The 19899-nt window shown below is 37.0% G+C and overlaps 1 protein-coding gene across 1 annotated transcript; it reads left to right on the top strand.

Annotated features, from left to right (window-relative positions):
* The first annotated feature begins 1234 nt into the window (after positions 1-1234).
* COPS5 (COP9 signalosome subunit 5) lies at positions 1235-18356 on the top strand. The gene is made up of 8 exons (XM_055318431.1): positions 1235-1721; positions 3923-4157; positions 5654-5782; positions 6478-6543; positions 7098-7183; positions 12285-12396; positions 16055-16203; positions 18115-18356. Exons 1-8 carry the CDS (start codon positions 1579-1581, stop codon positions 18197-18199), a joined length of 1005 nt encoding a protein of 334 aa, XP_055174406.1. The 5' UTR covers positions 1235-1578; the 3' UTR covers positions 18200-18356.
* The last annotated feature ends 1543 nt before the right edge of the window (positions 18357-19899 follow it).

The following is a 19899-nucleotide window of genomic DNA, read 5'->3' on the forward strand; positions in this document are numbered from 1 at the left end:
GAAGCAGGCTCCATGCAGGGAGCCCGACGTGGGAGTCGATCCCGGGACTCCAGGCCGAAGGCAGGCGCTAAATCACTGAGCCACCCAGGATTCCCCCTTTTTATTACTAATGTCAACATGTTCGGTTCCCCCCAATACTGAACGGCCCTGTGCCACACGAGAAAAGAGATCTCTAGCTTTCCAGCAGAGGGGAACTAAGAATCCTTTGTCCTAAGTTACTTTGTAAGAGGGTTTTAAAAACAAATTTTCTTCAAATGGAAGTTAATGTCGAAACCGCAGGCGGGGATGTGGATTCAATAATTCTAATGTTTTTAACTATTTGGCACGTACCGTACTAGGAGTGGAGGACACAACCCAGAGCCGCGCGTCCTGAACTCTAAAGCTTTGAGTGAAAAGAAAAAAATCCAAATAAATACATTATTACAATGCAACGTAACAGTTCTAGAAGCACCTACAGACGTTTAGAGACACCTAAAAGGAATCATTACTGGAGAGCGGAGAAAGTCAACTTTTCATGGTAGAGATCCCTGAGCTGTTTTTGAAGATGAATTTGAGCTCCCAGGCAAAAAAAACAACACAACACAACCGCCAGGGGAGAGTATTTCAAGCAAGGCTGACCACATATGCAAAGTTTCAGGATGATTAAAGATGAAGCCAGCAAGCAAATAAGTGAAATAATTAAACACTGCATTAACTGTTGGGGAAAAAAAAGTTGCTGAGATTAATTTGGCCTCGGGGATAGGAAGTGGTTTCACACCTTAAACGAATTGTAAGAATTGGGTACTGATCTTTTCAAAACACTAAGAGCTCATACAGATGTTAATTTTTACAAACACGACAAAAGACCCGGTCGTAGTCTTCCACGAGTCTCCACAGCTTTCTTGAAATGCCGGAGAACTGCTCTCTTAAGAGACCCTTAGAGCCCAACCAAGGGTCCCTTGAATTTTACGCATGTGCAGTGACTCATCTGGAAGTAAACTGGGATGCCAGGTGTATCTTCGTCTCAACCAGCATCCAGAACTGCTTATGTCTCAAGTTTTTCACAGACATCCTTATTTTTTAGGCTTTCAACAAACATTTTGTTTAAGGTACCCACACACCCACACGAAAACAGGTCTTTTTTTCCCCAACACAGCCTAAAGAGCTATCCCACTTTTAATATGGCCGAGGCCGCGCCTGCGCAGTGCGAACAAAGAGGACCCGTTCGTTTCTGGCATAACGTTGCCGTGCCCTTCTTCCGGTGCGGAAGGCTATACCATTCTCACGCTCCGTCATTGTGTTTGTCCTAATGCGCGCATATAATTTTCTAAGATAATATGTTCTCGTTTCAGCCACAGGAGGATTCCTCTGTCTCTATTATGTAACCGCTGTTTGTATCGTGGCGCCCCGGAAGCGCTCCCGCCATCCCCGAATGGTCTGTACTGACTTCACCTCCGGTTCTGGGTGTCATGGCTGCCTCGAGAGATTAGTACGAGTTTGCACCTGTGGTGGGAAGGGTCCGAAGCCCACATCCAGGAACCTAGCCGGGTAAAGTTGCGTCTTGGCTGTGGAGGCGACAGCTTCTCGGATTCCACGGCGATGGCGGCGTCCGGGAGTGGTATGGCTCAGAAAACCTGGGAATTGGCCAACAACATGCAGGAAGCCCAGAGTATCGATGAAATCTACAAATACGACAAGAAACAACAGCAAGAAATACTGGCGGCGAAGCCCTGGACTAAGGAGTGAGGAGGTCCCTGGCGAGACGCAGGGGATGGGAGGGGTGGCGGGAGTTTAGGACACCCAGGGGAGTGGGAGTTGCAGAGGTTGGGAAGCTAGCGTTTTCATGGACAGGGAGAAGAATATGCACCCGGGAAATTTGGGTCCACCTTTTTCTCCGCAAGTAGAGTCAAAGCCCCTCTCCTGGGGCTTGCTTCGACTCCCCTTCTTGTCTCTTTAACCCGTTTGCCTCCAGGGGATGTAAGGGTAAAGGACAAACGATTATAATTTCTCATTTCTCAATATCTATATTGTCATATATATGCCACACACTCTGCCTTAAGCCTTGTGTTGATATACACCTTGTTGAGATCTCTAGCTTATCTGAGACTGGAGACTGCACCCGTCTTCAAAAGCCAAGTCAGCCCTGGCGTCTCTAACTATAAGCCATCTTTTAGACATTTATAAATCGATTGTTGATTGCTGATAACTATTCAGATATAAGGAGGCTCCACCCAGGCTCCCAAAACGTTACTCCACCAGTTAACATGAACTAGAAATTTTATCAATAGAGTTTAAAGCTGTTTGCCCCTTAGCAAATGCCCTGTGTCTCTGGGAATGATGACAAGTGAAGGACTCTACCCACAGCATTTACCCTTAGTGTTAAGGGAGAGTAAAAAGAGCAGTCTTCAAATGGAGAGATAGAAAGGACAGCAGTGATCAACAACAAAACATTCTTCCATGTTTATCGAGTATTTAATATGGGCTGAGCACTGAGCTTAGGAATTTCTATATATTATTTAGTCTACATGACAACCCAGTACTGTATTTTCATTCCTTTTTTGGAAATAAGAAAATAAGCAAATACGAGTAACTTATTTCATGATCAGACTGAGGCAGTGAACTCTTAAGTGAATAATAGACTAAAATTCAAACCTCACAAGTGTCCCTAGTTCATTGACTGGCCCTAGAAAACTTACGTATCTTCATTTTTTACCTGTAAAAAGAAAATTAGACCCACCCATTGGTGATTTCATAAAGATTAGATGAGATAATGCATTAAAAAGGGTCTACAATGTATGTAATAAGAGCACAATAACTTTTTTTTTTCTTTTCCCCACTGAATAAAGACCCAAGATTAATTCATGTCTTGACTCCCAAGACCAGGTCTCCATATTTTTCAGTTGTGATTGAAATCTGTGGGCAGACATCTTAAAAAGGCTTCTCAGGAAAGAAGGAAAAAAAGTAGGGGAGGGGGGCTTCTTAAACACATTGACCACATTATTAAAGACAGTTTGTCTGCTTAACTCTATAACAGGCTATGCATTTAAGGTTGCTATACTATAGCCTACCAAATATTTGAAAACTATCCATGTGTCTGATTGTGGCTCTAATTATGTTCATCCCAGCGATCTTGAGCTGCATCAGGGAAACGGAAAATGTAATTTTATTCAAGAGTAGTTTAGTCACATCTACATATGACAAACTTCTAAATAGTGATCAAAACAGAACTAAAGATATTAGAGCTACTTTTTTCATTTTGAGGCTGATAACACAGAAAGAAACAACACGCTGTTCTTTGAGAGTACTATAAAAGATGGGTTAAGGCTAATAACAGCTAGCACTTAATATTAAGTTTTGGTATGTGTGAGGTAGTAAAATAAGCATTTATGTACATTATTTCACTTTATTTCTTCCTAACAACAAATCTGTGAAATATTCCTATTTACAGATGAGGAAACGAAGGCGTAGGCATGAGGTGATTGTCTCTAGGCAACAGCTAGCATGGCAAGGCAAAGACTCAGACTTAATCAGATGGATGTCAGAGCCCACATTTGGATGTCAGGCCAGAAAGTTAGGCCTGAGAATCTTTAGGCACAACCATCCAACTAGACTCAGAATCAGAGATTTGGTGATTCCAAAATTAATGGAGAAAAAGTCTATTGAATTCTATATAATTCCTTTCTACTTGAACAGCATATTTAAAACAGCATATTTTAAAAAACTATTTCATACTTTTCCCCTAAAGAAATACTTTGCAGGACCCAACATGTTTTTTCATTTCCAGCCCCCTGCAAGAACTCTACTTCCCTTTTCTTTCCCACATTTCTACACTCTTTCCCCTTTCCCATCACTGTAAGTTCCTTCAATACTTGTTTTCTTTACAAAAACTATCTTTGAAATTGTGTTTTATATAAGTTAATTGTGCTGTACTTTTGTTTTGTAGTCACCATTATTTTAAGTACTGCAAAATCTCAGCATTGGCTCTACTGAAAATGGTGATGCATGCCAGATCAGGAGGCAACCTGGAAGTGATGGGCTTAATGCTGGGAAAGGTGGACGGTGAAACCATGATCATTATGGACAGTTTTGCTTTGCCTGTAGAGGGCACTGAAACCCGAGTAAATGCTCAGGCTGCTGCATATGAGTACATGGCTGCATATATCGAAAACGCCAAACAGGTAAAAATGTTGCTTAAAGTTCAGTAATTCTAAGAGTCTCATGGAGACTGTTGAGTTTCTAAACTTAAACTATCCTCGTTACATAGGGTTTATATTTTATTTTCAACAGTGTCTATGTAAAATGTGTAAAGGGTTAGCATGGATATTTTTTAATAAATTCTCATACTCAAGAGAGTAGATCTTAAAAGTTTTCATCATAAGAGAAAAAAAGTTGTACCTAATGTGTGGTGATGGATGTTAACTACGTTTTTTATAATGATCATTTTGCAGTACATACATATAGTGATTCATGATGTACACCTGAACTAATATAATGTTATACGTCAATTATATCTCAATAAAATTTTTTTTTTAATTCTCACACTCAGTATCAGATATATGTTTAAAACCAAAATTTGGAAACAACCTAAATGTTCCTGAGTATAAAACTGATTAAATAGGGATGCCTGGGTGGCTCAGTGGTTGAGCATCTGCCTTCAGCTCAGGATGTGATCCTGGAGTCCTGGGATCAAGTCCCACATTAAGCTCCTTCTATGGAGCCTGCTTCTCCTCCCTCTGCCTACGTCTCTCTTCTCTCTCTGTGTCTTCGTGAATAAATAAATAAATAAAATCTTTAAAAAAAAAGATAGTACACTTGGGACATCTGGGTAGCTCAGCAGTTGAGCGACTGCCTTTGGCTCAGGACGTGATCCCGGTCCCAGGATCAGGTCCCACATCAAGCTCCCTACAAGGAGCCTGCTTCTCTGTCTGTCTGTGTCTGTCTCTCTTTGTGTGTCTCTCATGAATAAATAAAATCTTAAAAAAAAAAAAAACCTGATTAAATAGATTATGATACAATGAAATGCAAACCAGCCTTTAAGAAAAATAAAAATTGCAATGCCTGGGTTGCTCAGCAGTTGGGTGCATCTGCCTTCAGCTCGGGGCGTGATCCTGGAGTGCCAGGATCGAGTCCCACATCGAGCTTCCTGCATGGAGCCTGCTTCTCCCTCTGCCTGTGTCTCTGTCTCTAATGAACAAATAAAATCTTCAGAAAAAAGAAAGAAAAATTAAAAAATTATCTGTATATTTTATTTACATGGAACAAACCCTACAATATTATGTCGAGTTGAAAAAACAAAGTAGAGCACTGTATGTGGTATGTCATTATGTGTGTTTCTATTAACTTAAATGTATGCAAAAATACATCTGCAAGATAGGTATGTAAGCAGCCGGCTATAGAGGTAACATGTGGGCTGAGAAACTGGCTATTGAGGGAAAAGGTGGGAAGGACACTGAATAACCTTACTGTACTAGTATCTTGTTGAAGCTTCAGGTATTATAGTTTGGGTATTATCTATTCAAAATAATCTTTTTTTTTTTTTAACTGGAAAGCCACATTTGCTATCAACTGTTCTGCATGCTATTATTTTACCATAGTGCTATGTAAACAAATAAATGACAAGTGTCTCTAAGATTAAACAGAAACCTCAATCTTTTTTGTCCTCTTAATTTGTTAGGTTGGCCGCCTTGAAAATGCAATTGGCTGGTATCATAGCCATCCTGGCTATGGCTGCTGGCTTTCTGGAATTGATGTTAGTACTCAGATGCTCAATCAGCAGTTCCAGGAACCATTTGTAGCAGTAGTAGTAAGTATTTTTGCAACCAGTCTTATTAAGTTCTTCTTGAAGAATTATTTAAGTAAGTACACTGAGAAATAAAAACTGTAGTAAAGCACAACAGTCTGGTGTCATTATACCTAGGATTGTATCTGAATTCCACCTCTTAGAAGCTGGGACTTATGTCTGAACAAGTTAACTAACCTCTCTGTAACTCTTCCCCCACTCTGTAAGATGAAGGTGATCACAGCACCTAGGTCTCAGTTCTCTGCACATAGTAGACATTCAGTAATATTGACTGAATTGAGTAACTCGGGAATTGATAGAGCAGCTCTTGCTATGCTTAGAGTGGTTTAGATCCAATCCAGGTTACTATGAGAAAGGTAGAAATTGTTCATCTAATAAAAAAACTTTTGAAAAAGAGATGAGCAAAACTTCAAATAACATTCTTCAATAGTATAATAACTAGATATAATTTCTATTAACTATGAGAATTCTGTACTCAACCACTTTATTCAACTTCTTTGGTATTTGGTTATTTTCTTTCCTACTCTTTATTCCTTTTTCATTATTTTAATCAATGTTGGTGTGTGTGTGTGTGTGTGTGTGTTGTATGCATGCATAGTGTTATATATATCATATGTATTTCTAAGTTTAATGTTTAAACAAATGGAAGTATATAAAAATTTTATAACCAGCAGATGATAAATATATGTTTCTTTTAGATTGACCCAACAAGAACAATATCTGCAGGGAAAGTGAATCTTGGAGCCTTTAGGACATACCCAAAGGTAATTTTTAAAATTTGAAGTCCTTTTAATTTTTTAAATGACTCCTTTTTAAGTCATGTTATGCTTAATATCTTTTTTTGTCCTAAAACAATTTGATAATATTTACAAAATAGTCAACCAATACAAATTGTCTTAAGTGAAAGATAACACATTTGTGCTATATATTGCTAAGAAAGCAGTTTTTATTTGTTAATAAGTCTCTTTGTGCCCATGACATTCTGACAGGTACTTCACAAACAAGCTAATACATCTATTTCCTTCCCTGTAATCTGAAATAAATATTAGCCTATGTGTATATCCTCTAAGGACAAGAAAAATGAATCTGTAAACCAAATCCAACCATCAAAGCAATATATATGTGTGTGTGTGTGTGTGTGTGTGTGTATACATATATATATATTTTGTACTGGAATGTTTAAGTTCAATACATGGCTCCTCAAAATTAATGTTTCTATAAATGGAAAGCTGCATAGAAAGATTTTTTTTTTTTCTGTGTGTGTGTGTATATGTGGCTTTTTTTTTTTTAATCTTCTATTTTCTTCATTTTTGTTGAGGGCTACAAACCCCCTGATGAAGGACCTTCTGAGTACCAGACTATCCCACTAAATAAAATAGAAGACTTTGGCGTACATTGCAAACAGTAAGTCATTTTTAAATGTATCTGATGCCACAATCATCATAAGAAACCTTAGTCCAAGCCCCTAATTTTACAGATGTGAATAAAAGTTCAGATGAATGCATTTCATAATCCTTTTAAAATTGTAGGAAGAATATAAAATTTGATAGGATAATGTTTGAATATTTTATTAATAATTGTTTTAAGGTAACATGTTATTTACCTTTCACACAACCATAAACATATCCATGTACAAGATACTTGGCTCATTAATGAAATTAACAACTGAAAGAAGTTTTATTCAGGGCCAGCCTGATACTAGCTTATCTGTAAGCCCACAGAGTGTCCAAGTTCCATTCATTCATTTCTTTCTTTCCTTCTGAGAGAGATTGAGAAAACGCAGGAGCAGGAGGAAGGAGCAGAGGGAAAGGTAGAAGCAGACTCCCTTACTATCTGAGGACCCCGAGATCAAGGCTTGAGCTGAAGGCAGCCACATAACCTACTGAGCCACCCAGGCACCCCTCAGTTCCATTTAGCAAAACTTCATCGTAAACATTTTCACTCCAAAATTTAAAGAAGCCATACTGAAACCAATGAATTATATACTTTTTTTTAAAATAGTGAGTGCTAAGGTACATGAAATTACATCTCAGTGTTTAAAAGTGTTAAACCAACGATAATAGTTTTCTCCACTTTCTAAGTATATCTTGCCACCTCACATTGACCCACCCACTACATTCTGGAGCCTGAACCAAAGCACTAGCCTTCTAACTAGGCTTCCAACTTCTTCCATTCATCCCTTTAAAGGTCTTTTGTCAGCCAAACGGATTCTGTTAAAATGTAAGTCAGATCAAACTCCTCCTTCTCCAGAATGATTTCCTGTATCATACTCCTTACCTTGGGCTACACAGCCCTATGTGATCTGTCCTTACTACCTTTCTGAGCTCATCTCCTATCACTAAACTTTTGCTCTCTCCAGTTCAGCCATACTGGCCTCCTAACGGTTGTCAGATGTGCCAGGCAGCTTTCTACCTCTGGGCCTTTGCACGCTATTCTCTCTGCTAGGAAAATTATTCCTTATTTCCATGAGGCTCACTAACTACTTCAGTCATGGAGTATCTGTTTAAGGATCACCTTAACAGAATGTTCACTGGTCACCCTGTCTAAAATAACACCGTCCAATCACTCTGTGTTTCAGTTTCCCTGCTTTATTTTTCTCCTTAGCACTTGTCACCACCTAAGTTTTTGCTTTCTTGCTATTGATTCCATTATGTGAACCTCATGACAGTAGACTTAATTCACCACAGTATCCTAACATTTAAACAGGGCATGGCATATAGAAGGGTGGGCACCCCTCCAAAAAAGTTACCTAAATGATTATCTAGGGTACCCTTTTTCCATAGTTCCTATCCAACCTTTAGGAAAACCTTGACTACCTATGTGCTCTTATTTTTCTGTTCAGAAATTTTTAGAAAATTCTAGAATTTCTAAAATTGAGTTTTAAAATATATCAGTCATCCCTGACATTTTTGGGAAAAAATTCTTTTTTATTTTTCAGTTAGAGACTTGAGAATAAATCACATAATTTGCCCTACTGGAAAAAATATTTAAACCATTCCAGTTTGAGAGAATTGCTTCTAAGCATGGAAACACCTTTGCTGTGATACTTTCTCAGAATAAGTCAATTTTTTTTTCATTTATATTGAGTTATAGCAGTAGAAAAAGCTTACACCGTTAATACCTACACTACTTTTCTCAACTACCAACAGTAACTTTTGAAACAAGACTGAGGCAGTCTGTGCATTCTGTTTTACTGAAATACAAATCCATTGGAGAATAGCCACTTTCTAGCTATCTACATTGCTAGAGTCTAGAATTTTGAACCTGGAATTGCTAGGGTATTCCAAGATGTTCTCTTGGAATCAGTTCCTAAATAAGAGAAAATAAACTTTTTCATAGGGCAAATAAGAATTTATTTTTGTTTAAAATCTTTAACGAAACATAGTGCCAGGTTGAAAGAGCAGGGGTTTAAAGCAGACTGCTTATAAATCCATTTCCTAAATTATTTAGTGATGAGGTATTATTTGCAGTTTATATTGTTTTTTCTTTCCTACCTTAAATTCCACAAATATTGCACAAAGTCTGTTTAAAACATAGAATATAATGTAGATATTAAATATTTTTAACCTTGAAGAACCTTATGAAAATAGGACACAAAGTGTTGGGTTTTTTTTTTTTTAAGTTAGCTTATATGTTGTCAGTATTCGTGTAGGAACATGGTTTAAAGAGTAAAATGGTTCTATGAAGCTTAATTATGAAAAACAACAATTTTGTACCATTCCCTTTCTCATTCTCCAAGGCATCCACTGAAACTATTATAGTTATTCCTGTAAATATTTACCCCGTATCTTCAAACAACGTGCTGATGGTGCTACTTGTTGATTTTCAGTCCTAGGCAGTATCTATTATTGACTTCCCATACAGAAGATGAAGATTTAGCTCCACAAATAATTTTGAATGTTCTTCTTGTTTTCAACTCTACTACTGAGATGTGCAGCCAATCACTACATATTAGACAAAAAATTTCACTGCATCAACCTGTGGAATTAAAACAGCAATTACATTAAGGTGATGCATAAATTTTAAAACAAACTCTTACTCTAGAACCTCATTTGAGGGATCCCTGGGTGGCGCAGCGGTTTGGCGCCTGCCTTTGGCCCAGGGCGCGATCCTGGAGACCCGGGATCGAGTCCCACATCGGGCTCCCGGTGCATGGAGCCTGCTTCTCCATCTGCCTATGTCTCTGCCTCTCTCTCCTCTCTCTGTGACTGTCATAAATAAATTTAAAAAAAAAAAAAAAAGAACCTCATTTGAGTTCTCTTATTTTCTATCCTTTATAAATCCAACTATCTGTTGCTTTATTCATCCTCTCATCTCTTTTTTCCTCTAGTATCAGAGATACAACCTCCTTCTTTCTAAGGCTGACCTTTCTACTTGAGCCCCTCATCCTGTCCCGATAGCTAATCCCCTTACTCCTAGGATCTCACTTCTTAAATACTCTCTTAAATGTCTATAGTCTGGATGTATGATACAACTTTTCATATCCTTTCTCTGCCACTTACTAGTTATATGGCTTTGAGTAGAGTCTTTGTCTCTAAATGTTTATCTATAGACTGGGAATACTAAATGCTTTGTGTGTATGACTATAGGACTAAATGAGAATATGTAAAGCACTCAAGAAATAACAGGTGCTCAAGAAATACACTATTCCCCTTCACATTTCATTAGCCATGTCCTATCATTCTTCAGACCTGCACAGGTATCTTAACCTTGCAAAGACCCTCACTTAATTCTGATGTCTTAAATTCTTATTCTTTATTATTTCTTCACTCACTCCTAAATTGAATCAAAAAGCATTTCTTATTGTGTCCACATGTCCTTATCTTTATCACTAACCTGAGTCTGAGCCTTTCCCTCTTCACACCTGCTGTGCTGCAATAGTATCCTTTGTGGTCTCCCTGCCTACTGTTTGGTTTCTCTGCAACACATCCTATCACAAGCCAGCTTTCTTAAAAAAAAAAAAAAAAAAGGTGTTTTTTAAAACACCTCTTTGGCCATATCATTGCTCTGCTCAAACACCTTCCGTGAGTCCTCACTACCTAGAAAATAAAGTTTAAATGTCTTTTTTTTTAAGTTTTTATTAAGTTCCAGTTAGTTAACATATAGCATAATATTAGTTTCAGGTGTACAATATAGTGATTTAGTGCTTACATACAACACCCAGTGCTCATCACAAGAACCTTCCTTAATCCCCATTACCTATTTCACCCATCCTCCTACCCATGCAGTTTAAATTTCATACCCTTTTATGTAATATCTACCACCAAATAGACCCCAACAAAGCTTTCTTGTTTCCCCTCACATAATTACACTACTCTTAACTGTCCAGTCATTTACTTACTATTCTTTCATGACTTTCCTATTTTTGAGTCAATTTTCCCTGCCTAATGCCCTCCTTGATGTCAACATATCTACACCATGGACTCATGTAAGGGTTACTCTCAGTCCTGCCTTCTTCCTGGGGCTTCTAGAGCAGTTCTGTCTACATTAAGAGTATTCATTATCTCTAACATTTAATTGGTAGGTGATTAATTTTATACATGACTATAACATCACTTGTTAGTTAGTATATACCATTACATTTAATTTTGTGGATTCATACCACATCTCTCCTATAAACAGTAGTAAGCTCCTTAAGGTAAAAAAAGTCCCCTTTCTTCATATCCACTGATGTACAGAACCTAGTGAGATATTTAAATATTTATTACTTTAAAAATACATATTTTTCATACATGTAACCAAACATTTCTTGCTCTCACTGATTATAAATTAGGCACCTTTGGTAGCAGTATTTTTTTTTTTAAAGATTTTATTTATTCAAGGGAGACACAGAAAGGCAGACACTGGCAGAGGGAGAAGCAGGCTTCCCGTGGGGAGTCTGATGCGGGACTCAATTCCAGGACCCCGGGATCATGACCTGAGCCAAAGGCAGACAGACGCTCAACCACTGAGCCACCCAGGCACCCTGGAAGCAGTTTTTTTTTTTTTTTTTTTGATGTTCTTAATTTTTTTTAGGCATCCTAATGATTATAATTTAAGGTTTGCTTTCCCAAAAAGCAATAGGTCCTTCTTAGGGGATTAGAAAAGGAGAAATTGGAAAGCCACATGTCATTTTTTAGTATTTAAAAAGCCTATCAAAAATTATCATTGACTCTACAGAGGCAGTACATTAAGTTTATGTGCTATTGGCTAGAATTTATGAACTCAACATGGATAAACATATGTCATACAGAAGTGTTGACTGGTTATTGATAAGTTTTAGGGAATTTCTGGGCTCTACAGTGGGAAGAAATATAATACAAGAAAGTTCAGTTAACAGAAGATTTGAAACCACACCTCTGAAGAGTAAGGAAATCATGGTTACCTATTGTTCTATTGGACTAAAAACTAAAACATAACTATGTGGATATAAAATGTAATTCACTTAAATTTGACCATAACTTTTATATGATATGGTTGAATTTTAATTAATTTTACTTACTAAATTTGTCCTTTTGTTTCATAGATATTATGCCTTAGAAGTCTCATATTTCAAATCCTCATTGGATCGCAAATTGCTTGAGCTTTTGTGGAATAAATACTGGGTGAATACACTGAGTTCCTCTAGTTTGCTTACCGTAAGTACTCTATTTCCAAGGGATGCATTTGAATTTTTTCTAAGCTACATAAGTTATATAATATCTGAAACTTTTTTTCATAGAAAAGCTGTATCTGATTGGCCAAGACACCAGGGCTGGGGTCAGATTCTGCACATGACCAGAGCTGGATTGGGATAGTAGGCCAAGCCAAGATCTGTGTCACATACCATTGAGACAAAGTCCAAATGACAAATATATGTGGCCAGATGAGGGTGAAATCTGCCCCTGCCTTAAAGATACAGAGAGAAAAATGCAAATACTGCTTTTAGTTTTGTCAGGTGACTCAGGTAGGCCCCCAGTTACAAGTGACAGGAGACCAAACCAAAATGACCTAAAAAGAGAATCTTTTAAGCAAAGTGGGACTTACTTCAGGAGTAGGACTTACGACGGGATGAGCACTGGGTGTTATTCTGTATGTTGGTAAATTGAACACCAATAAAAATTAATTTATAAAAAAAAAAAAAAGGAGTAGGACTTACTTCAGGTATAGCAAGTTTATATTCAAACAATATTTTGAGGTCTTGTTTTTTCTGTCTCAGCTTTGATTTCATGTCAGTTGGCTTCAGTTTTGGGCTTCATGTGAAAACAATATAGCAGGGGTGCCTGGGTGGCCCTTACAGTTCAGCATCCAACTCTTGGCTTTGGCTCTGGTTCTAATCTCAAGGGCATGAGATTGAGCCGCCTGCTCAGGCTCTGCACTCAGTACAGAGTCTTCTTGGGGCTCTATCTCCCTCTGACCCTCCCATTCATGCTCTTTCTCTGTAAACTAAATAAATCTTTTTTTAAAAAAGAAAACAAGATTAACTTCAGACCTTCCAGCCGCTCAGTTTCTCACTTTCAGGCTCAAAAGAGAAGGTCAGGATACACATATTCATGCATAACCACAGGCAAAACGTCTATTGTGTCTGAGCTTTATTTAGGTCACATGCCCATCCTTAAACCTTCTCTGGGCCAAGAGAATGAACACCATGACAGTCTGTGCCAGGGCAAGTACCTCACAGCTGGGCTAGGGTAGAAAAAACTCCTACAGGGGATTCCTGGTGGCTCAGCGGTTTAGTGCCTGCGTTCGGCCCGGGGTGTAGTCGTGGAGTCCCCGGATCGAGTCCCACGTCAGGCTCCCTGCATGGAGCCTGCTTCTCCCTCCACTTGTGTTACTGCCCCTCTCTCTGTGTCTCTCATGAATGGATAAATAAACTCTTTAAAAGAAAAAGAAAAACTCTTACAGGAGCACATGGACTAAGAATTAGGAAGAGTTGTCCCCAGAAGGAAATCAGAATATCATTAACTAAAGTAGCAGCAGATACTGGGCAGCAAAAAATAAAATCACTATGTGATTTTTTTTTCCAATATATCATTAAAACCTAACATAATATTTTACAAGCTTCTGTCTAGAGCTTAGTCATTAACAGTTGCTTTTCCTTTTTTTTTTTTTTTTTAAATTTATTTATTTATGATAGTCACACAGAGAGAGAGAGAGAGGCAGAGACACAGGCGGAGGGAGAAGCAGGCTCCATGCACCGGGAGCCCGATACGGGATTCGATCCCGGGTCTCCAGGATCGCGCCCTGAGCCAAAGGCAGGCGCCAAACCGCTGCGCCACCCAGGGATCCCGCTTTTCCTTTTTTTTTTTAAGAGGGCCCCCTCACATAGTATGTAGTACAGCATAATGGTTAGAACCACAGAATTTGGTATAAGATAAATTCAGTTCAAAAACAACACTGGCACTTTACTAATTGTGTGACCTTCAGAAAGTTATTTAATGAGACTGAGCCTTTTTTGGGGTTCAGTGATAATATACCTACATCATGAAGAATGCGGAGAATTAAATGAAATTCTTTTTTTTTTTTTTTAAGATTTTATTTATTCATGAGAGACACAGAGAGAGAGGCAGAGACGCAGGCAGAGGGAGAAGCGGGCTCTCCACAGTGAGCCTGATGCAGAACTTGATCCCAGGACCCTGGGATCACAACTTGAGCCAAAGGCAGACGTTCAACCACTGAACCACCCAGGCGTCCCTGAAATTCTTTATATAAAGCAGTTAACAAAGTGCCTGGCATATAATAAAGCCTCAATAAGCTATTATTATTTTTTGTGTGGTTCATAGGAAAAGGCCTCCCTTAAGCATATTTTCTATGATTTTATTTTTTTAAAGATTTTATTTATTTAGAGAGCATATGTGTGGTGTGTGTGTGAGAGAGAGAGAGAGAGAATCCCAAGCAGACTGTAAGCATGGAGCTTAACATAGGGCTCAAGCCCACCACCCTGAGATCAAGCTGAAACCACAAGTTGACACTTAGCTGACTGAGCCACTCAGGCAACCCTTACTGTGATTTTAAGTAGAGTTCTGACAGGCTTTCTGTTCTTATTTCATAACCTCAACAGTCAGAAGTAGCAAACTAAAAGGAAAGAGAGTGATCATTATAGCAAAGATTAATTGCTTCCTTTGTGCCATATGCTGCTAAATGCTTTGTATGAGTTGTTTCCTTAGAGGCAAGTATACTAATGAGAGCCAGAAGTGACACATGATGACACTAAGACCAGAGCAGTCTGAACCTTAGTGTAAAGGCAAACAGCTCTGCCTACTCAGCCTGATTATTGAGGTCATTAATAATCAAGAAAAGGTTCTATTTTTTTCTTTTTTGTGGCTGTATATATGGTACATTGCAGCATCTTAAGAAAAAATTTATAGGACACCCAGTTGGCTCAGTCGGTTAATTAATCTGCCTTCAGTTCAGGTCAGGATCCCAGGGTCCTGGGATGGAGCCCCACATCAGGCTCCCTGCTCAGCGGGGTCTGCTTCTCTTTCTCTCTCTCTGCCCCTCCCCTCTCTTATACATGTTCAGTGCATCTCTTTCTCTAGCTAAAGCATATAACCTAAAAGCTACCAGAAAAAAAGTTATTTTCTGTTTTAAGAAATTAGTTCCCTGTATTCATTTTGTTGTTTAAAATGTAATTGATGACAGTTCTTTTTTTTTTGATGACAGTTCTTTATGAAAAAAAAAATGACATCTTTTCTGATTTAAGAAATTAGTTCCCTGTATTCATTTTCTGTTGTTTAAAATGTAATTGATGTCATTTTTTTTTCATTAAAAAACTGTCATACTAAATGCTGAAATTTCAACAAGAACAAATAACAAAATTAGCTAACAATTATTAAGCCTTTACCAGGTGTAATGGACAGTCCTCAGAGCTTTATATACTTTATATATATTACTTAATTTAGTCTTCACAATAACTTTTATCATTGTTCTCTCCCCATTTTCAGAAGACGATAAAAGCACAGAAAAGTAAGGGAGTTTTCCCAAGGCCTCCCAGCTAATCAGTAGCAGAGCCAGAACTCAGACTCAGGCCTGTGTACTTCAAAGCCTCTCATCATAACAAATATTAGATTTAATGAGTCAAAAAGAATAATTCCAAATTTAATCTTAAAATTATAAAAGGGGGAAAACTCTACACTTGAACTGCTTGAACTCTGGAGTCAGTTTTTACAAGTAAATGTGATTTCTTCAGTGACTATCATACATTTCATGTTGGAATTCTTTGTAAATGAAACATTCTAGATAGAAAAAACTACATTAAAAAAATACATATGTATATATTAACATACACACACTAACAAAATACCATTTCCCCTACAGAATGCAGACTATACCACTGGTCAGGTCTTTGATTTGTCTGAAAAATTAGAACAGTCAGAAGCCCAGCTGGGACGAGGAAGTTTCATGTTGGGTTTAGAAACACATGACAGAAAGTCTGAAGACAAACTTGCCAAAGCTACAAGAGACAGGTAAGAGCAAATCTATTTCTGCCCCTAAATAGTTCCTTTTGTTTCAAAATTTGCACATTATAATAGGATTCAAACTCCTTAAGTTTCAGCTTACTTACAACTTGGAATGGTACCTGAATATTAACTTCTTAGGGACCTATAAGAGTTGTCAAATGCAAATTATAACCTAGAGAATTTAGGTAAAAAACATTAAAGGCTTAAATATCTAAGTAATAGAATGAAAAACTACCAATCATGTTTTCTAGATCTAACTAGAAAGTGTAATAAAGAAAATCAATCCATCATTGGATCTTATTAAAAAAAAAATTCTACAAAAGGATGTTCAAATCTATTCTAAATCATCTTTTGAGGGATTATGTTAAGCTTTCCCAAATTCATAAAATTTCACATTTTTATGAAGTTTTAAATCCCTAAATATCACAGAAATGATTGCATATCTGTACTGAAATTATCCTAAATACAGTGATTTAATGTCCCAAATTTCACTACCAGGAATTTTTCAGGAACAAACTTGGAATGTGTTCTCTTGATAACTTAGGAAATAATCAGGTGGCCATTCAGATGCAGAAGATTGGGAATTCTACCTAAATAACATTTACTTTTCACAAAAGTTTGAAATTTGATATGGTAATTAGGGGGCAGAGAGTAAGGAAAAACAATGTTGACATCTATATAGACTGATACCTTGGTATCTTAAAAACTGGACTAGTCAATAGGAAAGAGAAGGTAAGGTATAAAGTGTGTCAGGAGAAGCCATTTTAAGTAAAATTATCTCATTATTTTTCATGAGTTTTTAGAAGGTATAGAGCTAGTGACCTGGACAAAAATTCTTTCTTCAATATTAGGTCTCATTTTTGGTACTTTCACTAAGTGTATGTTTTTGCTCATCTATCTTTATATTCTTTGTGATTTGTAACTTTATCTACATTTATATCTCAGTTCTTTAACAAGCAAAAATTTCACAATGGTTATATCTCCAATTACATAAAAAGAAAAGTAGGAAAGACCAAAGTAGTAGTACAAAAGTAGAAAATTTTCCTTTTTTTGGATAACTTTATAAGAACTATATCTCTTCTGAATAGTGTGGGGTTTTATTGTTTTTTGCTTTTTATTTTTTATCTGTTCTAAAATCTCACCCACTGTAACTCTATTTGAAGGATGTTTGTGATTATTTCAGAAAAAAAGCATAGGATTCTTTATAATCTCTTTTTTAATTATTCTAAGTAATAATAAGCAATCACAAATTTCAGTATATTTTAGGAATTAGTCTATAATTATGAATTACATATAATTTCAGTCACTTTCCAAGACAGAACTTTTCCCCAAAACTGTTGATAAGTAACAAAATTAACTGTTATGAATTATATCAAATTTTATACTGTTCTCTCGAGAAAGTTCTAGTAAATACAGTTGACTCTTGAACAGTGGGTTTGAACTACATGGGCCCACTTATACATGGGGTTTTTTCTATAAATACAGTACAGTAATATAAATGTAGATTTTAGCACTTCTCTCTAGTTTGTTGTAAAAATACAGTATATAATACATGTAATATACAAAATATGTGTTAATTAACTGTTTATGGTATTGTTAGGCTTCCCATCCACACTAGGCTATTAGTGGTTAAGTTTGGGGAGAGTCAGAAGTTATATATGAATTTTAAACTGTATAGAGGATTTGGTATCCCTCTAATTCCCATGTTGTTCAAGGGTCAACTGTAATGAATGAAATGGTTAAAAGACATGTAGAAGGCTAAAAATCACCAGAGTAAACTGTAAATTGTTGTGGTTTGTGGAATAGGAATAGAAATGAAAATTATTGGGGGTACAAGGATGGAAAAGGGGGGGGGCTTGCATGATCAAAACAGTTTTCAGTTCTTGTGACATTATGTGATGTGTTTTTTCTTTCCAGCTGTAAAACTACCATAGAAGCTATCCATGGATTGATGTCTCAGGTTATTAAGGATAAACTGTTTAATCAAATTAACGTCTCTTAAACAATCACTAAATAGTACTTTTGACTCAAAGCCAGTATAAGAAAAAATACTCAAGTAACACTTTAAAACCAGTTACCAAAAAATCTGATTAGAAGTATAAGGTGCTCTGAAGTGTCCTGAATATTAACATCGTGTAATAAAACTCTTTAAAATGAAATTGTTCTTTCATTATTTTGTGGAAGTCATTACATTATTTTCCAAGTATCCTTTAATGTTCTTGAATATAAAGGAAAGAAACATTTATTGGAACCTTCCTATTTTTTTAAAGAGTCTTGCCCATCTAAGTTGAAGAATTTCAGCACTTCACTTGCCATACTGATTATCAGAGCCACTTTTCAATTCACCTATACCTTCTTTTGGTAGTCCATTAGTAAAAATATAATGTTAACATTTTTATGTTCTTATGAAATGTTAACCATGTCACATCATAAATTATTTTCCTAAAAATTAAATAACTTAAGACAGAACCTAACATAGGTTATCTAATCATTCAAATATTTACCAAGTACCTTTACTGCATAGGCCATTTTACTCTGCAGATATTCTGAACAAGAGAGACAAGGCCACTGTCATGTTCTCACGGAACCTACCATGGAGGCTAAAGCTAAGGGAGAAATAGTGTGCTAGGAAACTCAGGAGGAACACTTATACCAGGGAGGAGTTAACCCAGGCAGACTTCCAGAAGGAAGTGACCTGACATATAGCTGAAATTTGAAAGATGGGAGGACTAGCTAAAAAAGCATAATGGGGAGGCAAGAGAGTAAGAGAATGTAGATAGCAACCTGTGGAAGGCAGGAGGCAGAGAGCAAGAACCTAGTACCTTCAAGAACTGATACTCAAAAAACAAAAACAAACAAACAAACAAAAAAAAAGAACTGATACTCAGACCTGAACGTAACAAGAGATGACTTTAATCGGTAAGATGAGGGTAGATTCTGCAGAGGCACTTTGGACTTCTATTCTAACAGCAATAGGATGTTAAAGAGTTAAACAGCAGAAATGTACTAGATTGATGTTTCTAAGAGCACTGTTAAGAGATCTGAGGGTGAGAGCTGGCTGAAAGCAAATGAAATGACTTGTGGAAAACAAAGAGTGAAAACACAAGACAAATCATGGAAGCATCAATTATAAAAATAGGCTGAGAAGAAACTTTAAGAAGTCATTTACCAGTGACTTGACATGCTGCCAAGACATCAGGGAAAACAACGCCTAAAGTTTTCCATTGGATTTAGCAATGACATAGTCTTTGGTAAGATGAGGAAGCCCATTAACAGTATCCAAATACATTCTCAGACAGTTGGTGATACATTAGTATTTTGGTCTTATTTTGAAACGCCTTTTTTTTTTTTTTTAAGTAACCTCTATACCCAATGTGGGGCTCAAACTCCTGTTCCCCTGAGGTCAAGATTTATGTTCTGTCAACTGAGCCACCCAGGAACACCTCCTTTTGTATCTCTCTTAAATAGGCACCCCCGTTTTTAAATGATTCAAACCTCCCCTCCATTGTTATACCCTTTAAAAAAAAAAAAAATGACTACTCCCAAAGAGCAGCCAAGATCTATTTACTGCCATAGCCTTTTCAGCAACACCTTTAGGAACACTTGACAAGCTTGTTGAAGTTTCATTTACAGGATTGAATGGTTAAAGTTTTTGACAGTCACCATGAAAACATACTAGCAATTTTCATTCTAAGGTTTACG

The sequence above is a fragment of the Nyctereutes procyonoides genome, unplaced genomic scaffold (assembly GCF_905146905.1).
Source record: "Nyctereutes procyonoides isolate TBG_1078 unplaced genomic scaffold, NYPRO_anot_genome, whole genome shotgun sequence".
Lineage (NCBI taxonomy): Eukaryota > Metazoa > Chordata > Mammalia > Carnivora > Canidae > Nyctereutes > Nyctereutes procyonoides.